This window comes from Equus quagga, chromosome 5 (assembly GCF_021613505.1).
Source record: "Equus quagga isolate Etosha38 chromosome 5, UCLA_HA_Equagga_1.0, whole genome shotgun sequence".
Classification (NCBI taxonomy): domain Eukaryota; kingdom Metazoa; phylum Chordata; class Mammalia; order Perissodactyla; family Equidae; genus Equus; species Equus quagga.
Genome location: NC_060271.1, coordinates 21,366,816 through 21,388,872, shown reverse-complemented (window position 1 = coordinate 21,388,872; position 22,057 = coordinate 21,366,816). Strand labels below are relative to the sequence as shown.

The following is a 22,057-nucleotide window of genomic DNA, read 5'->3' as shown; positions in this document are numbered from 1 at the left end:
CAGTCATGTCTTTGTTACAGAAAGATGCATTACATATAAGCTTAGTGGATTGCATTTTTTCCAATGTAAGATATCTGCCACCTTCATCCAGTTTAATACTTTGCAGCTGAAGTCTTTATTTGTTTTAATACTGCCACTCCTACTTTTAACATCTGCCCATTTATATCTTTGCCCACCACTATATTTGTAACCTTTCTCTGTCAATCTTTTAAGTGTATTTCTTATAAATTGCAGAAAGCCAGACAATGTTTTACCCAACTTGAAAACTGCTTAATTTTAACAAAGGCCAATGTTTTGAAAATGTCAACATATTTTAGGCATACTTGGTAAATTTCAGAAGTTAAACTGTAAGACTTTTTATATTTTTTCTACCATCCATTATTATAATCTTTGTTTAAATTTTAACAATCTGATAAATCTTATTTATCCTTGAAAATGTTAGTAATAAATATTAAAAATTTCACTTAGGATTCCAAAGCTATTTCATTAATAAAGAAAATTGACTTTATTAATAAATTGTATTACTTTGTATTTTTATAGTTATGCATAAATTATTTACATTTCAAGTATCCTAGAGGTAGTATTGAGCCATCTGTGGTACTCATTAAAATGTTCTTATAGGGACTGGCCCTGCGGCGTAGTGGCTGAGTTTGCATGGTCCCCTTTGGCGGCCTGGGGTTCACCAGTTTGGATCCTAGGCACGGACCTACAACAACCACTTGTCAAACCATGCTGTAGTGGCATGCCACATACAGAGCAGAGGATGATTGGCACAGATGGTAGCTCAGGGCCAGTCTTTCTCACACACACACAAAAAAGTTCTTATAGAAGATAAAATGATAAAGAAATTCAAAAAACTTATTTCAGGTTTGCTATTTTGGGGTCATTTTCCAAGAAAGCTTACTCATACTTGAATTCTTTTGGACTTCTAGGTAGTCACTGTTCTTTTCTACTAGATCCATTTCTACAAAATATCCACTTCCTTTAGATTATCAGAGGTTTTGTAAATGGATTTTGTTAATTGATTCTTTTTGCTATATGGCCTCTATTCCCAAGAACTTAAAGACTAGTGTGAGAAACAAATGTAAGTAATAAATGCCACATAATATAATAGATACTACCTTGATAGCAATGTATATTAAAATTTAGATGGCAGAAACCTGGAGTGTTTGGAGAACGTTGAGAAATGCAGAGAATTGGAATGTAGTATAGCAGGCTGTGAGGCTAGGAAGCTTTCGTGAGGCTTTCTGTACCATCAGAAGGGATATGGATTTGTTTTTTAGTAGTGAGATACCATTCAGGGGAAAGAAATGGTCAGAGCTCTTTTTTTTTCTTTGTTTTACATATAGAAGATAAAGAGAAAGCAGATACAACCCATGTACATAAATAAGTAGAGAAGTTCTAGCTTATCTTTTTAAAAACTCTTGATTATTTTCTAATCTGACCCACAGAAGAAAAATGTAAAAATTTTCCATATTTTGGTTTCAGGTAAGTAAGACATTTAAAATACTGACACGAAATTAGAAACTCTTTTGAAGTACTGTTTTTATTTATTTATTTATTTATTTTTAATTGAGGTGTAATTGACATATAACATTACATTAATTTCAGGTATACAACATAATGTTTCGATATTTGTGTAATTGCAAAATGATCACCACAATAAGTCTAGTTAACATTTGTCACCATACACAGTTACGAACAATATTTTTTCTTTTAATGAGAACTTTTAAGATTTACTCTCTTAGCAACCTTAAAATATGCAATACAGTATTATTAACTATAGTCACCATGCTGTAAAGTACATCCCTAGGACTTTTATAACTGGAAGTTTGTACCTTTTGACTCCCTTTACCCTTTCACTTTATCACCCACCACCAACCTCTGGCAAACACCCGTCTGTTCTCTGTATCTAGGAGATTAGTTGATTTTGTTTTGTTTTGTTAGATTCCACATATAAGTGAGATCATATAGTATTTGTCTTTCTCTGTCTGACTTATTTCACTTAGCATAATGCAATCAAGTCTATCCATGTTGTCACAAATGGCAAGATTTCATTCTTTTTATTACTGAATAATATTCCATTGTATGTATATGCCACATTTTCTTTATCCATTCATTCGACACTTAGGTTGTTTCCATGTCTTGGGTACAGTAGATAATGCTGCAATGAACCTTTTTTCTTTTTTTGAGGAAGATTAGCCCTGAGCTAACTACTGCCAGTCTTCATCTTTTTGCTGAGGAAGCCCCTTCCTGAGCTAACATCCGTGCCTATCTTCCTCTACCTTTTATATGTGGGACGCCTACCATAGCATGGTGTGCCAAGCAGTGCCATGTCCACACCCGGGACCCGAACCAGCGAACCCCAGGCCGCCGAGAGGCAGAACGTGTGCACTTAACCACTGCGCCACCAGGCCGGCCCCCAGAGTTCCATTTTTGAGGCATGACTTTGGTATAAATAGTACCCTAAAAGAAAGAGAAGCTTGAAGCACTGACCAGCTGGTTCTCAGCCTAGGGTCTGATCAGAATGATGTGTAGTAGACATTTTAAAAATATTCGAGGGGCTGGCCCAGTGGCGCAGCGGTTAAGTGCGCATGTTCCCCTTCAGTGGCCCAGGGTTCACCAGTTCGGATCCCAGGTGTGGACGTGGCACCGCTTGGCACGCCATGTTGTGGTAGACATCCCACATATAAAGTAGAGGAAGATGGGCATGGATGTTAGCTCAGGGCCAGTCTTCCTTGGCAAAAAGAGGAGGATTGACAGCAAATGTTAGCTCAGGGCTAATCTTCCTCAAAAAGAAAAATAAATAAAATTAAAAAATAAAAATATTTGGGTTCCAGAGATCATGTTTCAAAGTTCCCCCTGCTCCAAACACATAACAATATTTAAAGAGACATAGGAAGAGAAAATTAAGAGTAATTCTCAAAGCCAAGATTAACTTCTCTGAGGAACAGATACAGAACACAAATTTAAGACATTAAGACTGACTATAGATTCAAGCCTTCTGGTTGAAGGACATTTCAATGAGAAAAGTTCTTTTTTTTTTTTTTTTTTGTAAGATTTTATTTTTTTCCTTTTTCTCCCCAAAGCCCCCTGGTACATAGTTGTATATTCTTAGTTGTGGGTCCTTCCAGTTGTGGCATCTGGGACGCCGCCTCAGCATGGCCTGATGAGCAGTGCCATGTCTGCACCGAGGATTCGAACCAGCAAAACCCTGGGCTGCCTCAGCAGAGCATGCGAACTTAACCACTCAGCCACGGGCCTGGGCCCAGAAAAATTCTTTTAAAATTTATGAAGCATAACAGTTCCAAGATGATATCAAAGTCTTAAGCCTGGCTTCTGGGGTGGTTTGCTAAAGTGTAAGAGAGAGAGCGAAATCAAAGGTTTGGTTGAGTCCTCTTTTTACCTTACCTCCTTTCTTTTATTTTCCTTATGTCTCTTTCCTTAGTAATCTTTAGGTCCGCCAGCAACATCTATAAATTTAAATCTAATTATTAAAAGTAAAGTGCAGCCTACTTATAGGAAAATAGTTTTTGACCCTATATTAGGTCTTTTATTCTCTTCTTCACTGGGAATTATCTGTGTTTGATTACTCTCAAAATGAACAGTGATAAATAGGAAGATTATAATAAAATACAAATTTAAATGAAATCCATGTTCTTTTTTTCAGTTTTTTTTATTGTGGTAAAATTTATATTCTTGTAGTTTGGATTAACTTAATTTTTGTGTTTCTTTACTTTTTCCAACCTAGGTTGTAGGTAGTATGGATGCCCACCCAAGCAGATACTGTGCTACAGTAAGAGTTCAGAGACCCCGACAGGAGATCATCCAGGACTTGGCCTCCATGGTCCGAGAACTTCTCATTCAGTTTTATAAGTCAACTCGGTTCAAACCTACTCGTATCATCTTTTATCGGGATGGTGTTTCAGAGGGACAGTTTAGGCAGGTTGGTTGCCTGGGATCTCAGCATACTTTGGTTAAATCAGATACTGGGTTTATAATGTGGTGTCTCGTTCTGAATTTAGAAGTCTTAATTAAGTTAAGAATTCCTAAAGTCAAAATATGATGCTTCCTTAGATTTTCCCTTTTAACATGTTTACTATGGATGTATAAGCCTTGATTGCTAAGACCATGCTCTCATAATAGTTAAGATGGAAAAGAGAGGTCTATTTAGGTGTAAAGTGATGACATTACTAAATCCTGAAGCTAAATCATTATCTTACTTTGAAGTATGTATAAGAGAACAGCTGGCTATATCAACTCTTTCTGTTTCATCTTCTCTAGGTATTATATTATGAACTACTAGCCATTCGAGAAGCCTGCATCAGTTTGGAGAAAGACTATCAACCTGGAATAACCTATATTGTAGTTCAGAAGAGACATCACACTCGATTATTTTGTGCTGATAGGACAGAACGGGTAATCTTACGTCTGTTTTAATACTATGATAAGCCAACCTTATCTAACATAGTTCATAGAGCACTTAACAAAGGCTTCCTGCAACAGCAGAAATTCTAATATATAGTAGCACATTTCTGCTTAGTACCACTTTAAATGTTCAAAATCCCATTAATGCTTTTGTGTTTTTGTTTTCTTCTTTTTTTTTTTTTTTTTTTTTTGAGGAAGATTAGCCCTGAGCTAACATCCACTGCCAATCCTCCTCTTTTTGCTGAGGAAGATTGGCCCTGAGCTAACATCCATGCCCATCTTCCTCTACTGTTTATATGTGGAACGCCTGCCACAGCATGGCTTGATAAGTGGTGCGTAGGTCCACACCCCGGATCTGAAATGGCAAACCCTGGGCCGCCCAAGCAGAGAGTACGAACTTAACCACTACGCCACTGGGCCAGCCCCTTTTTTGTTTTTGTGAAGACACTCATAGTTTTAAAATTGTTCTCTCTATTCATAGTTTTCTTAAATGTTCAGAAGAAAAAGGTATGTTCTCTTTTTAAAATATCTTATAAAAATTAGTTTTTTTTAAAGCTAGGGACTTTCTAGAGTGATAGTGGAAATTCATGCAAACTAACTTTTAAACAATGCTTCCTTTAACATGCCCAGAATTGTTTTCTGTATTTTATAATGTGAGTATGTATTTTTATAATCAGGAAGAGGAGGGAGGTATAAATACCTAGGGAAATCTGTCGTCTTGTCTGTGTGCAACATAGGCAGGTAGCTCTTGCTGTCATTTCCAGTGCTCTGCCCGTATCCTGCAAACCTTGAAGCAGAGAAATCTGAGGATTGCAAGTGTCAGTGTTCCCTGGGAAAGGGGTTCAATGGAAAAGATGGAGAGAGAGAAATGATCTTGTATTTGGTCTTTGGTTACACTCACTGTGTAACTTTGGGCAAGTAGCTTAACATTTCTGTGCTTGTTTCTTTCTCAGCAAGGTTTGGATAATATTATTTACCTTATTTGAATTGTTGAGAGGATTAAATGAATTATAATATGTAATGCACTTAGAATAGTGTTCGGCACATACTATGCACTCAATAAAGTTTAGCTAGTTGTAGATTGGTGGTGATGGTAGTAGTAATACAGAGAAAGGAATAATAATAGCAGACATTGGTCTAGATATTTTTTATAAATTTAACTCATCTAATCCTCACAAACACATTAAGATGCTTACTATTATTATCTCCATTTTCCACAGGAGGAAACTGTGGCACATGGAGGTTAAGTAACCTCCCAAGGTTACAAAGCTAGTAGTTGGTAGAGCTAAGGCTCAAATCAGTCAGTCTGGCTCCAGAGTGCTTTTAATCACTGTTCTATACTACGTCTCTAATAGCAGTGGTGATAGTTTTAATATGGCCTCCAGGTTGTTACAGGCCTTTGACCCCAAATTACTAGGTACATTTCCATACCTTGGAAACCACAGATTTCTTCAAAGGTAAAATTAGGAACATTTAAAATAAAGGAAAATTTAATGATTAATAAATATCTGATTTTAGTCATGCCAATCCATCATTTGTTTACTTCTCTTTCACCTTTGCTCTAAATAGTACTACTAATTACAGATGAGAGATAATTAGAAATGAGGGAACCAGAGGCACATTGAGGTAAAATACTGTGCTCTAGATCGCATAACTAGAAACTGGTGGAGCTGTGATATGAACCCAGGCATTCTGCTGCCTCTCTAAATAGAGTAAAACTTTTTATATTTATATTAATTCGGAGATTTATGTGTTAAGAATAGGCATAATTTAGTAGATTAGGAACTGTTTTCTTTGTTTTATGCTTAGTAAAGTCTAGTTCATTGGTCCACACAGCTGTAACTCAAGCCACCACCTGATAGCAGTCCTTCACATGGCAGAAACAATGTCTGAGTCAGTAAAATAGACTCTGATTTGCTAGCCTTGTTAACCTCTGCTTATTGTTAATGATTTTAATGTGTTAGGAATAAGGAGGTGGAGGTGAGTATACATATGCATTTTAAAATGTTTTATTAGGAGCCTTTCATTATCAGGAATGTCAAACCATTTCCTTTACATCGTATCTACTCAGAGGAAATCATGATGTCTGTTTCCTTATAAGATGTTGAAACTGCTAGTATGAAATTTTCTTTGCAGTCATTTCCATGTTTGACTCCCACTTCTGCCCTTTATTGTATACTATTGGGCAAATTATTTTATATTCCTGAGCTTTGGTTTCCCCATACAAATGGTTTTTTGTTTTTTGGTATGTTTTTTGTGTGAGGAAGGTTGGCCCTGAGCTAACATCTGTTGCCAATCTTCCTATTTTTGCTTTAGGAAGACTCACCCTGAGCTAACAACTGTCCCAGTCTTCCTCTGTTTTGTACGTGGGATGCCACCACAGCATGGTTTGATGTCTGGTGCTAGATCCGTGCCCAGGATCTGAACCTGTGAACCCTGGGCCACCAAAGCGGAGCACATGAACTTAACACCAACACCACCAGGCTGGCCCTCCCCATACAAATGGTTCTCGGGCATGGACCTACATCACTCATTTGTCAGTGGCCATGCTATGGTGGCAGCTCACATACAAGAAAGCAGAAGATTGGCAGTGGATGTTAGCTTAGGATGAATCTTCCTCAGCCAAAAAAAAAATGCTTGGGCCAGCCCTGTGGCCTAGTAGTTAAGTTTGGCACACTCAGCTTTGGTGGCCCTGGTTTGGTTCCCAGGCATGGACCTATACCACTCATGCCATGCTGAGGTGGTGACCCACATACAAAATATAAGAAGATTGGCACAGATGTTAGCTCAAGGCAAATCTTCCTCAGCCAAAAAAAAAAAATTTATTTAAGTCTTCCACCCATACTGGGATTAACTACCAGCTAAGCATCAGTAGAGACTAATAACTCATTGTTGTTTTATCAGCTCTTTTTTTCAGCAACATTTAAGAACAGGAACCAGGACTAGAATAAGCTCTGCTCTTAAGGCCTGCTTAAGTAATATTTTAAGCTGAAAGTAATGAAACATGGGATCAGCTTATATACTTATACATTTTTTTTTAAGTGCTTTCAGACCCGGTCTTTACCTTTGTCTTGTTGTTTGAACTTTGATCAAACAAATCTAGGTCGGAAGAAGTGGCAATATCCCAGCTGGAACAACAGTTGATACCGATATTACACATCCGTATGAGTTTGACTTTTACCTCTGTAGCCATGCTGGAATACAGGTAAGCCTACACGTCGGGTGAAATGTTGTAATTCAGGAACTTCCGTTCTTACATATATTTTTTTTAAATCTCAGAAAAAAGAGAAAGAAATACTCTTCTCTGCACTCCAAATTATTTCCACGTGAAATTAGATGAAACTTTCAGTAAATAAATTTCTTCCCCTGTCTTACCTTTAGAGGGGTTTATTTCTATGAAAATACTAGAATATAAGTAGTTTAATAGAATGAATCTCCTTAAACTAGGTCCTTAATTTAACCTAATACTTCAAAAGAATTTTTAAATACCTGATTATTCCTTTGATGTATGCTTCTTTTTGGTAATAATACTTCATAGAAAACTTCGACATTTATTACCAGATATTCAGCACGTGGAAGAGTTTAACTGTAGAATTACAGCTTTTAAGTTTCAGTTAAATAATTTTAAGAGTCTCATTCTCTTCAGAAAATCTCTCTGTTAATTTGTCAGCTATACCTAGTAGAACATAAGCTTTAATTCAGTGCTGCTTAAACTTTTCAGCAGCAGAAAATGAATCCACATTCTTGGGGTGTCTGAGAAAATGTAGCCCAAAACTATTTTAGGTTACTTGCCGTAGATTAAAATAGAAATTTCAGGAAGATGTACCTTACTGTACAGCTGTATCTTAAAGCTTTATATGTCGCAAATATACTGAGCCCAGTTTCACTCTGCAGCTTTAAAATTATTGTCCCACTCACTTATCTGTATTCTTGTATCTGCTCCTCTTTAAAATCAGTGTTGTACATTTTCATCGTGGGTGATAACAGTCACTTAGCAAAACAAAGTTAAAAGTAGGGGCTGGCCCGGTGGTGCAGCAGTTAAGTTCACACATTCTGCTTCAGCGGCCCGGGATTTACGGGTTCAGATCCCAGGTACGGACATAGCACCGCTTGGCATGCTGTGGTAGGCGTCCCACTTATAAAGTGGAGGAAGATGGGCATGGATGTTAGCTCAGGGCCAGTCTTCCTCAGCAAAAAAAGAGGAGGATTTGCAGCAGTTAGCTCAGGGCTAATCTTCATCAAAAAAAAAAAGTTAAAAGTACCTTCTAGAGATAAAATCTCTATCATTGGAGTAAATATTTTAACCTAGTATTACCATCCATGTATCTCAAGGAACACTACTGGTATGACTTTTTAATAAGTATCACAGAGGAGAAAAAAAGATTTTCTGTTCAAATAAATTTTGGAAGTGCTGCTTAAACATTTTTTTAATCTAGAACTTTTGGATACCATTCATATGAAGATGGTCATTATGAATCTCAAGGACAGGAATTATTTTCCCCTGTGTATTTAACCAGAGACTTCAGGGACCAATTTCCCTTTGGGACACTGAGTTGAAACTTTGCTCGAGTCAGCAAATAACCAGGAATATTTCACAGGGACTAAAGATGGTTCTTTAAACATCTTAGCTTTATTGGAATTTTCAAACTTCTCTGAGATCAAAGAAAGGAGTCTTACCCACAACTGAAATATACAACTATGTACTGGGGGGATTTGGAGAGAAAAAGCAGAAGAAAAAAAAAGATTGGCAACAGTTGTTAGCTCAGGTGCCAATCTTTAAAGAGAAAAAGGACTCTTGTTTTTTACCAGCTAAAATTAAAAACTCAATCACTTCTAATCAGTATAAGAGATTATTTTTTCATAATACTACTTTTAATTTTACCAGTGAGTAATAGATCCTTTAATGACATTTTGGCCAAATTCCATAACTTTTTGATACTTTTATTGGTCTTACTGGTGTTTACAGCTTAGCCCCATTTCCTTCCCTCCTCATTTAATTTTGCAGTAAAATTTCCATTCATTTTTTAAACTTAAATTTACAAGTCAAGTCAAAACTTGACTCCTCCCTTCTACCCTTCACCTGCCTGGGGCAGGCTAGAGCTTCACTCCCAATAGCTTTAAGTAGAAGAAGGGACCATGGGTTGCCTCTGAGATGCCTCCTTCCTCTCCTCCTTCTAGGACTCTAACTCATCTGGTATCACAGACTGCCAGCATCTCAGTGGTGGGGGGGTAACACAAGCTTTTCAGTAGTCCATTCTGATTCTTTCTGATGCCTTAGCTGTGGAGCTGAGGACCCTCAAAGGGCAGCACTGTCTTGCTTTGGCCTCTTCATTGGTATAGACTCCAGCTCCTTTAGGTTAGGTATCCCATTGCATGGCTTCATGGCTCCTGTGCCTCCGCTCACATTCATTCTTTTGGCTCCCAAAACTGCTTCCAAGAACTCTCACCACTCTGGGTCTATGGAGTTGGCAGAGTGGGCCTATGGACTCTGAGCTCAGGAAATATCCAGTTAGGGAATGAGATGATAGTCTCCCTTTCTAGAAGTTTCTCATCTTTATAACTGATTTTCTTGGAGTCCCCCTTTAAGGGGGAAGAGTGTGCGTTTCCTCACAACTAAAATTCCATATTTTCACAAAACCCCCAATCACCCTGTTCCTATATTGAGTGAGTAGGGATAAGATGCAAGAGGCCAGAGCCAGGGAATTGATGGTGAGACCTGTCCTGAACTGGCTCCTCTCAGTGAGCCCTTGAAGGAAGGGGGCTGGCTTCAAAGGTTGGTAGCTCTTTAGAATGTAAGATGCTTAGCACCCTTAGTCCTCTGCTTTGGGCCATAGTTGGAATTCCAGGATAGCAAGAAAAATAAATCCCATTCGACATACTGTTTAGAAATGTGTTAACTGGGTGGAGCATGTGACCACCCCGACCCACCAAAGGGAATTCTCCTGAATGGAGAAATGCTCCCAGTTGAGGAGTCAGAGTAGGCAGTGCCGTAAATTATAATTTCCTAATATGAATCACCAAAATTTCAAAGATATCCTTCACTGTTGTTCAACAATCCTTTGACTCCTCTTTCATAGCTCTCATTACCATTTTCCAACAGTCCCTAACCTTGGTGTATTGCTCCAACACTCAGCACATGACCCCTTCCTTTTACCTCACTAAGAAATTATATTGTCTGTCTTGCCTCCTTTCTTCCCTCCTCTCTCACAGGAGAGTCAACCCGTAGTATTGGTCTCACTTGCTGTTGCCTGCCTTAAGTTTCCCTTAGTTTCCCGGTTATCCTTTCTTATATCTTCAGTCTCTTCTAAGCTTCTGATTCTATTCCCTTAGCTCCTAGTTATCCCCATCCTAAAATCTTGCTGTTCTCCTTTAAGTCATTGCCTCATGTCTTTCTCCCGTTTGTCACCAAACTATTCTTCAAAGAACACCCTAAACACACCCATCAGAATGGCTGAAATTTTAAAAAAGACAAACAGTAGTAAGGATATAGAGCAACTAGAACTCTTATACTGTGCTCGTGGGAGTATAAATTAAAATGAACATCTTTGAAAACTGTCTGGCATTATTTACTAAATTTAAATATATGCATACTCTATAAGCCAGGATTTCCACTGCAAGATAACCAACAGAAATGCGTATCTGTGTTCACCAAAGGATCGTATGTTAATGTTCATAGTAGCACTGGTCATAATAGTGAAAAACTATGAACAATTCAAACGCCTCACAATCAGTAGATTGGATAAATAGTGTATATGTATACAACAGACCACTGTACAGCAATGAGAATGATGCAATAATATCTATGAATTTCACAAACACAATGTCAAACCAAAGAAGCTAAACCCAAAGGGTACATGCTTACAATACTATTTATTATAAAGTTCAAAAACAGGCAAAACTAATCTATGATGTTAGAAGTCAGTTTACTAGGAACAGAGTAGAAAGGGTAGTGACCAGGAGAGGGCGCAGAGAGGCTTTGCGGTTGCAGTTAATTTCTTGATTTGGGTGCTGGGTTCATGGACATGTTCACTTTGTGAAAATTCATCAATGTGTACACTTACCTGTCATTTTCCCCTTCTGTTTTTTTCTTGATTTGGTTCTTATTCTTCCATGAACCCTTTAACATTTTAAATTCAAATAATATTTATTCATTTGCAATCTCTTTTTAAACACACAATTTTTCTCCTAATTTCTAGACCCTGAAGTTGTCTTTGACCACACCTTGTCACCTACCACCTTGATTTCATGAATCCCTCAACCCTATAGAATCTACCTTCTCACTCTCAGACCTATCCCTTTTTCTTATTCTCACCTTCCCTGCTTAGTTCCAAGTCTCATTATTACTTTCCTATAAAATTGCAAAATGATCCTTAAGTGCCCTCGTTTAGTTTCTTCTCCATCAGATTAACTAAAACATAGATACGACCCTATCATTCATCCACTTAGTGCTCCATATCCATTGAAGATGAAGTTTTATCTTCTTAGGACAGCGTATAACTCAATTCCCAATATGTCCTATCCTACTCCCTTCACTTCTGCTGCGCCCTCAGTGTGTGTCTCTCTCACTCTTTTCTCCCATTCTTCCCTCCTCCTCCTTCCCTCTCTTTTTCACCTCCTCTCTCTATGACCGTCTCCTCTCTTTCACATACACAAACACACATAAACACAAAGCTGCAGCCATTCTAAACTAGCTTCAGGTAGTTCTAACTCTATCCTGCCCATGCTGCTCCCTTACCTTAAGTATTCCTTCTCTAACTTATTCTTTCTCATCCTTTAAGACTCATCCCAGACATCAATTCCTCCCAGATCCTTCTCCCAACTCCTTTCTTGTATTCTTCCCCAAGGCAAATGACCCTCCTCTGCACTGCCAGAGCACTCTGTGCATACCTCTTTCTTGCACTTATTACACAGCATTGTAACCAGGCTTTTGTTTCTCTCCCCCTTCCACTAGTCTATAAGGTCCCAAAAGGCAGAGGCTACTCATTCATTCAATCAACAGATATTTATTTTGTACCTCTTAGGAGATAGGTATTGATACTAGGTATTCACAGTGAGCAAATAAAGCCAATCCCTTCCTCTTTTAGCTTATTGGGGAAGACATATTAAGTAAGTAATCTCACATATATATTTATTAACTGGGATAAATGCAATAAAGGAAAAGTGAAGATAGGAAGAGAGATTTTAGTGGGGACCTGATTTAGATTGAGAGATCACAAAAAGCTTCCCTGAGAAATGATATTTAAGGTGAGATCTTAAGGAATTGAGTAGGAGTTAACCAAGCCAAGAATGGGGAAGAGAATTCCTGCCAGAGGCACGTGTACAAGCCCTTTTGGTGGAAAACTTTTTATCCATTGAGGAATCAAATAGAGACTGCTACTGCAGCGTAAGAGTAGGTTAAGGGGCCGGCCCGGTGGCCCAGCGGTTAAGTTCACACGTTCTGCTTCTCGGCAGCCCAGGCTTCGCGGGTTCAGATCCCAGGTGCGGACATGGCACTGCTTGGCAAAAGCCATGCTGTGGTAGGCGTCCCACGTATAAAGTAGAGGAAGATGGGCATGGTCTTCCAGGGCCAGTCTTCCTCAGCAAAAAGAGGAGGATTGGCAGTAGTTAGCTCCGGGCTAGTCTTCAAAAAGAGGAGGTTAAAAAGGTAGCCCGGGCTGGATCATGTAGGCCTTGTTGGGCGAAGATAAGGACTTGGATTTTAGTGTTAAGTGCATTGGAAAGCCATTAAAAGGATTTAAACTGGACACTAACATAATTAGGTGTGTGTTGAGGGGAGTTTAAATTCACTCTTATTGAAGTACAGATTACTGGGGATTAAGAACGGTATTGGGGACATCAATTAGGAATCTGTTAACATAGTCGAGGCAAAAGATGATGGTGTTTGGGACTAACATGGTGATGATAGAACACTGAATGAATTGCATATAGTTAGGACTTTTGCCCCCTCTCTTCCCTGTGCCTGAAATGCTCTTCCCTCTGATCTGACAAGCCCTCCTTATCATTCAGAGCTCACTTCCATGTCTCCTCATCAGAAAGATAGACCCTCCCTGACAACCCAATCTAAAGAAGGCACAGACATAGTCTTCCATGCTATCCTACATTTTAATTCTCTTGATAGCCTAATTTATGATGGTTTTATGTATGTATTATCTGTCTCATTACTGGAGCATGTGTCTTATTCGTTACTGTGTGCCCAATACCAGATACAGGACATGGCATATGGTGAGTGTTCAGTAAATATTGAATGTGTGGATGTACAATATATTATATATGCATTATAAACAAATAACTTGGGGGAGGTAGGATTTAGTAATAATTTGAATTTTATCCCCCAAATCTTGCACAGTCTGACAGATGATACTCAAACAAATATTTATTAAAGTATGAGCTAATCTTTCTCCTTTGCCACTGGCATTTCCTTAGTTCATACTTTTATCGTCTTGCACCAGAACTAATGCAACAGCCTCCTAACCGCTCCTCTTGCTTTCAGTCTCTTCAGGTGTCTAATCCATCCTCAGTATTATTGCTGTTGTTACTTTTATAAAACCCCAGTCTCATCACAACTAAAAAATCTCCTGTTAAAAAAACTGTGCAGGGGGCTGGCCCTGTGGTGTAGCCGTTAAGCTCGCACGCTGTGCTTCGGCATCCCAGGGTTCGCCAGTTCAGACCCCAGGCATGGACCTACGCATAGCTTATCAAACCACACTGTGGCAGGCGTCCCACATGTAAAATAGAGGAAGATGGGCACAGATGTTAGCTCAGGGCCAGTCTTCCTCAGCAAAAAGAGGAGGATTGGTAGCGGATATTAGCTCAGGGCTAATCTTCCTCAAAAACAAAATAAAATAAAACAAAACTGTGCAGTGCCTCCCTGCCACCTACTGGTGAAAGTCCAAATGCCTAAGCATGTGATTCAGTCTGATTCGCAACTTTCTTTTCAACTTCATCTTTTTCCCCTCATGCACCATACTCTGTTCATACTAGTCTATTAACTATTCCCCAGATACGCCATGAAATGTTATGTCTCCTGTCCTTTTGTTAAGGCTGTTCATTCTCTAGTGTCTCCTCACCCTTACCTGCCCAAAAAAGGCCAAGTCCCGCTCATTCCTCCCTTGTGTACCCCCAGGCTTACCCCCACAATTACTTCCTTTGGTATTCTCATAAAGGACTAAGTGCCAGTACTACTATAGCCCTTTATTAGTTGCTTTATAATTGTAGATGCTCTGTCTCCTCTCCTCCTCTACTAAATTATATTCTCCAAAAAACGGGAAACCTTTGACTTTTTCTTTGAATCCATAATAACATAGTACAGAAGAGCTCAACTAAATGTGCTGGATTTTTTTATTATGGTAAAATATATGTAACATACAATTCACCATTTTAACCATTTTTAAGTGTACACTTCTGTCACATTAAGTACATTCATGTTGTGCAGCCATACCACCATCTATCTCTGGAACTTATCTTCCCTGACACTCTTTACGCATTACATACACTCCTTTCCCTCCCTTCCCCTGGCCCCTGGTGACCACCGTTCACTTTCTATGAATTTGACTATTCCAGGTACCTTATATAAGAGAATCATACAATATTTGTCTTTTTGTTACTGTTTTATTTCATTTAGCATAATGTCATCAAAGTTCATCTGTGTTGTAATATGTGTCAGAATTTTCTTCCTTTTTAAAGACTGAATAATATTTCATCTTATATATATATATATATATATATATATATATACACACACACCATATTTTGTTTCTTCCTTCACCCATCAATGGATACTTGGTTGTTTCCACCTTTGGCTATTGCGAATAGTGCTGCTTTGAACATGGTGTGCAGATATCTGTTCCAATCTCTGCTTTCACTTCTTTTGGATATATACTCAGAATCAACTAAGTGTTCTTTAATTGATTATTAAATTAGAATATGTTTTACTAATGTACAAAGCTGGTTTTTAATATAACTTAGTCTGTGCTGAATATTTATTTAAAAGTTTAGAAATCAATAGACTATGCCATTGCTTTCTCTGTAGGGTACCAGCCGTCCTTCACACTATCATGTTTTATGGGATGATAACTGCTTTACTGCAGATGAACTTCAGCTGCTAACTTACCAGCTCTGCCACACTTATGTGCGCTGTACACGATCTGTTTCTATACCTGCACCAGCGTATTACGCTCACCTGGTGGCATTTAGAGCCAGATATCATCTCGTGGACAAAGAACATGACAGGTAATATAAAAGCTAAACAGATACAGATTCTCACCCAAATCTGAACATGGTCTGCATGTTAGAATTTTCTTGGGAAATTTCTTTGTTTCCATGTATGTGCCTCTCTCTTTGCCATAAAGCACAGCCATTTAGTATTAAAGTTCCACAAGCTATTAGAGGAGTCAGTGATCCATATGAAAAACAATGATAGTCAGAACTGACTGCCCCCAGATAAGGGTTCCCATTAAAATGTGCAGGCTAGGCTTATTAGTAATAGAATGATATAGTGATTTAGTTGCTTTACAAAATTAATTCAAAGGAGAGATTATTGATAATAAAAGTGACATATACAGACAAAATGATAGAATGTCTGGAATTTGCTTCTAAATAATCCTGGGGAGGTGAGAAAAGTAAAACAAAATTGGCCTTGAGTTAATAATTATTGAAGCTAGGTGATAGTCATGTGGAAGTTCATTATACTAGCCTCTGTTTTCTTTAATATTTTTGAAATTTTCTACAACAAATAATGTTTTTCAGAATTACTACATCAGCATAGGGTTTGTTTTTGTGTTCATTGCCACTTGTCTTACAGTGCTGAAGGAAGCCACGTTTCAGGACAGAGCAATGGGCGAGATCCACAAGCTCTTGCCAAGGCTGTACAGATTCACCAAGATACCTTACGCACAATGTACTTTGCTTAAAAAGTCCAAGAATGTTCTCTGAGAGGAAGAACCGAAAGATGAATCGACATACAACGTATGTTTCCAGTGGAGTCAGTTGAGTGGTGATGCCTCCAACCATACAGAAACCAACACTGTTTGGGGGCCAGGGTCTGATCTTTATGTTGATGCAAGGAAGATTGTTTACTTCATCAAGGAACACAGCACCATTATGCAATATGAAACCAGCCAACTGCTTTTTTGTGCGGTCTCCTGTAGGAAGTATCGCAGTTGTTTTGTTTTCACTTTCTTGTAGTCTAACCCTTTTAATGCCTTTACCTCAAGTTGCTTGGCAGCACAACTATCTTTGCAAAAAAAGTAAAGAAAAAGAAAATGATGGTTTTAAAAAAAAACACACACCTACATGAATAATCAAAGTGATTGTTCACAATTATGTGTGCAAAAAAAATAACGTGCATTCATGTATTCTTGTAAAAGGTATCTATGTATATTTTAAATATATACATGCATACTTCATATGCATATATATCTGGATCTACATTGATAATAGATATATATGTGTCTATGTATATATTTTATAGTTCATTCCATTGGGGAACTTTCTTTCCCTCTTATTCCCCCATCACGACTTTTCTTTCTTTCTCGACCTGCCTTGCCTTCACCACCTACATTTTTTTTCCTAATGCTACCAGTGACATTCAGATGTTCCTGTATCTGGTTCCTTTGAATATGAAGCATGGCAAACTAGATTTTAATTTTTATTTTGCACACCCTACTCCTGTCTCTTGTCTCATACACAATTCTGAATCCTCAACTCTTGATAGTGCTTTCTTAAGAAACAGAATTATTTTATATATATATATTTGTTTTTGTGAGAGTGTGTGTCTGCCCCCTCCTGCTCTGAACTTACATTTGCCATTTGTGCAATGTGTACATAAGCAGTAGCAACCTAAACTATTCTTTTTCTTTAGTGAGTTTGTTAAAGCTGCTATAAATATAAAACCTTGTCAGAAGTTGTAACTCTTTCTCTCTATAAGTGATATGTATTCTAAAGCCTTCTGTTTCTATGGGTTATACATGGAAATCCCTTAAAGCTTTTATAAAGGGTAAATATTTTAAATGATTGGAAGTCTGTAGGGTTGTGGCCTCTGAAATTGGATGGAGGGGTGGGGGTTGTTGAGGTTTTTAAAATTTTTTGTTTGCTAGTTTACTTGCTGCCTCTCATACCTTAATGTGATTTTCATATATATATATTTTTATATATATGTGTGTGTATATATAAACATATATGTATGTGTTTTAAAGTATAGCTTCCTTTTCTTTTATATTTATTAGAATAGTGCTTTAATAATTATAGAACCATATTGGCCACATCTTTTATAGAAATATAATCATGTTTATTTTAAGAACTGACAACTTCTTTTTGCTATCTTTTAGTGCAATAAGCAGTTTTAAAGGAAAGCTGTGTCTGACATCTTTACCACAGAAAGTGGGAGAAACAGGCACCTCCATAATTTTAAAAGGGCAAAGTAATACAGCCTTAATTTCAGAAGGAAAGTTTTGTAATTTTCAAGTTTAAAGCATGTCTTTTAAAAATCATAATGAAAATGAAGTTAAATTTCCTAAATGAGTCTGACCTTAAATATTAGAAATAAAGTTGAATTTTGATTTAAGCAGGACAGTGAATAGTTTAAGATTTAGAAGATATTTAAATTCTTTGAAAATAGATCATGTTTATTGAAGAATCATACTGGTTAGGTGCCCATTTTCATTTACTAAAATGAATCAGGAAAATTAAAATGATATTTTAAAAACATTTTTGCTAACATCATCATCGTAACTTTCCTTTTAAAATTAGGGTTATGGTGACAAAGGAAGTTAGGACTTTGATAATTTTAAATGAGTTAAATCACTGAAATGTGGAAAAAAGTTTTGCAAAACTTTTGTTTTACTGACTTCACGTTAAGATATTAAAAAGTACTATAAAGCTGTCAAGACCGAGTTCATCAGTAACATTGGATTCAGGGGAGCTTTGCACTTTGTAACTCATGAAAATTGCATTTTAATTTTTTGGTTTTTGCACTGGTTCAGAGTATAGATGTTACAGATTGTTTCCAGTGGGCATTGTTCTTAACCTTTCAGTATTCCATCTGCACATGAAAATGAATGGATTAGCTCTTTAGTTTCTCTCTTACCTATAATCCACTCTTATTGCCAATTTACTGTATTTTGAGCCTAAAATCTGAGCCCATGTCCTCCAATAGGTATGAAATCTTTTGTCCTCTGCCAGAAAACTAGGAAAGTACTGTATTTTGTACGTTTATTATATTGAAGTGTCTGAAATGCAATTTACAACACTGTTTCAAAGCTCTTTACATGAGATAATATTTGTACAGTATATACATTTTTTCTCCCAACCCTGCCCCTAAAAAAGATTCCTAGTAAGCATGGTTCTGGTTGGTTGGTTGTTTTTTAACATTGAAATTTCACTGAATATAGTCAGGAACATCGGCAAGAGAAGAAAGTAGTATATCCTAGATGGTAGAAACTTGATTGCTCTATGCTTGCTCAGTATGAGCAAAACATCTTCCTTTAACGGTGAGAGTTGCAGTTTCATGTGGGAAACTTTAGGGCCCAGGGAAGCACTGTAGATACCCTTTCCCTATTTACTGTTTTACCTAATTTTCAGTTACTTAGTTTCACATGTGCTATAGTGAAGCCAATTTGGAAGGAAATACAGAGGGTTTTTTAATATAAAGCTTTACCTTTGAAGTGAATTCTTTTGGGGGGTTTCTTTCTTAGACTTTCAACAGTGCTAGTTTAAGGTTAAGTTTGAGGTTTCAGCATACTTGAAAGAGTATGTATAGTGTATTTCTGTTTTGCTTACTAATAAATTGGTATATCAAACCTAATTACAAGAAATCTTGTGCTTAGAATTTTAACATAGAAGTCTAAGTGGCAAATACTTTTTGAAATTTGTTTTAATTATTACTATACTTCTGGTGTCGAATTCCGATCTTTTTTATTTTTTTAAAAAAAAAGTTGTTTTGAATTTAATGGTCATGAAACACAATAGTGACCTTTCTGTAAAGAGTTGGGAGTTTTAATGTATATTCTGGATGGCAAATGTGTCTGTGTAAAGTGCGGATACATGTTATTATCTTAGAGTATCAAGTTACTGGCATTGAGGACCATACATTTATAATACTGTAGCTGCTATATTTATTTAATTCACTAGACTCTGACAGTTACTGCACTAAACAATAAGGAGATGAGCGGGATTCAAGGCTAGTGTTAGACCCCCTTTTTTTCCCTAAATAAGATTAAGAACGTGAAATATCAAGGTAACAATGGGTGCTGCCATTTTAGTTTCAATTTAATATCAGAATACTCTTTTGTTTTAGAAATGTGGATTTTGACTTTAGCAGTTTTGAAAAAAGGTACCTCAACCTCCTCAGTAGTGGTTTTTGGCATATTTTCACAGAAGTACAGATGCCCTCTATTTTTTCTTAATATTTACCGTTTAACAAGTTTCTCAGAAAAAATATTGTCTATGGAAATCTTCCTGTTTGTAACCATTAATTTATTTCTCTTCCTAGAAGAGAGTCTAGAAGGGATTCTAGTAGGAATGTACTGGGTATTTCGGAAGGCACTTGATAAAGATTCATCTCTACCTTCTGACATAGGGACTCCTAGCCTTCTAAAGACCTATACTAGTATTCCAAACTAGATTCTCTGATGACCCACCACTGCCTAATGTTTACTTGTATATTCTCTAGTGGATTTTAGTATGACAGGCTTAGTCATGACAGACTTAAGGAATGTCTAGGGAAATAAAATCTGAGTTGCCATTCAATAGAAACGGCTGGCAGAGGATCTCAGTGTTTAAAGAAAAAGTGAACACTCAGAGTGCCAGTAATAGATCTGAAATAATTAGATGGATTATAAACCAGGAATTAGAGACCATTATTCAAGGAATTTGGTGAGTTTTTTCGGAGGCTAACAGGAATTTGCCAAGGGTAGTGATTTTCATGAAATCCATGAAGCTAGCCACTTGGATTCAGCTACAATATTTTGTAGTCTTGCTATTTCAAACTTGATGGTAATGTTTTTCCAAGAAGCTTAACTGTCAGCTCTGTATAATTTTTATTCAGTATCATTAAACCTGAGTTAAATATTTGCTTAACTCATCCTCTTAGATGTTCTCCTATTGAATACTTTTAAAGACAAGTTGCCCCTAACAGTAACTTGCTACTTAAATTACCCTTTATTCACTTAAACTGTAAAAAGACATCATTGGCTTGGCATCTTTATTTTGGCATTTTTTATCCATATGGAGTTAATCCTTTTCATTCTTTTTGAGAATTCATGGATGTCTTAAAGCTTCAGTAATAATAATGGGAGGCTTTTATCTCAAGTGAGGGCTTCCTGAGTAGCAGTAGAACCCTGGCTCTAATATATGTTGTATTTTCCTATTTCCCTCCCATTTGATCATGTAAAGCACTTTTGTGATCCTAGAGGAATCAAAAAATAAGCCAAGAATAGACATGTAAAATCAGTACAAAAATGTGAAAGTGAGAATTTTCTCCAAAAAATTGTTTTTTAAAAAAATTCCTGCTTGTACTAAGAACATTCTTTATCAGTGGCAGTATTAGAAATGATACTGTGATTAGTGAAACAAGCTGACTCCCATGTGGGAAAAAATCACTCTCCTCTCTTTGTCTCTCTCTCTCATATATATATATGCATATCTCAAAGGGAAAAAACACTTATTACTTTTTCCTGCTTTTAAAAACGGTACATTTTAGTTTATAATTTTCCATGTTGGTCAAAATAATTTTTCTTAACCAAGAGATAATGGTCAAGGCTTGTGCTAATATTATCTACTGCTAGTTGAATTTTATTTTTCTTTACCCATCAAAGTACTCTAGATTTTTACATTGTTGATTAAACCTCAAGAATCTTTTGCTCTTAAAGTATAGAAGTTAAAGATTCTAATTTTAGTTAAAGATAGAACAATAATAAATTTAATATGGAGCGTTGAGATTTACCAATGAGAAACCCTGTTGAAGTATCAAGTAACAAGCAATGTGACAAAACTAAGATCCTGTCAAATCATCTATCCAGCCATTGGTCTCCCTTCCTTTTTGAAATCAATGTCTGAGGTAACCAAAATCTAATGTATCTATGTTAGGGTCTCAGTATTAAGCAAAAATGTTCTTCAGGGTAGGCGCTGAATTAAATTTTTAAATCATTTTTTAAAGTAAGGCGGTTCTTAGAAAGTGCCTTTTCAGAAGATGGTGCTGTAGATTTTTATTTTTCAAATAGCATGAGACTAAAAATTTAAAAGATGAATTATTTTAGAACTCCAAGAGTGAGACAGTTTCATATAAATAATGTTATTCGTTGTCCTGAATCCAGTCCAAGGGAACCAGGTAAAGCTTTTATTCAGTAAAGTATCTAGGTAAATGCTCACCAAATGTATTTTGTAAGTTTGAAAACAAAATTTTTAACAGAATTGACCCTTTCAGTTCTCAGCTATGTTGACTGTAATCTATAAGGCACAAAAAACAGCAAATCTGCTTAACTTTTTAACAAGAGTATGGATATAGTAGCAAGTGAGTGCCCAAAGGGAAAGGTAACTTGCCAGGAATGATAAGTCATAGGCTACCTTTCCTTTTTTTTTTTTTTTTAATATAGATTGACCCTTTTGTAAGTATTTAAATATCTGTTGGTAACAT

The 22,057-nt window shown here is 36.9% G+C and overlaps 1 protein-coding gene across 2 annotated transcripts in view; it reads left to right on the top strand.

Annotated features, from left to right (window-relative positions):
• Positions 1 to 17,318, top strand: part of LOC124239335 (protein argonaute-3) — a 105,233-nt gene extending 87,915 nt beyond the window's left edge. For both annotated transcript variants that reach the window (XM_046661057.1, XM_046661058.1), the window contains exons 15-19: positions 3,752 to 3,946; positions 4,285 to 4,419; positions 7,532 to 7,633; positions 15,458 to 15,657; positions 16,229 to 17,318. In XM_046661057.1, the coding sequence (XP_046517013.1) occupies positions 3,752 to 3,946; positions 4,285 to 4,419; positions 7,532 to 7,633; positions 15,458 to 15,657; positions 16,229 to 16,337 (741 nt within the window). In that variant the 3' untranslated portion in view covers positions 16,338 to 17,318. The remainder of the gene's footprint in view (positions 1 to 3,751; positions 3,947 to 4,284; positions 4,420 to 7,531; positions 7,634 to 15,457; positions 15,658 to 16,228) is intronic.
• Positions 17,319 to 22,057: the final 4,739 nt, after the last annotated feature.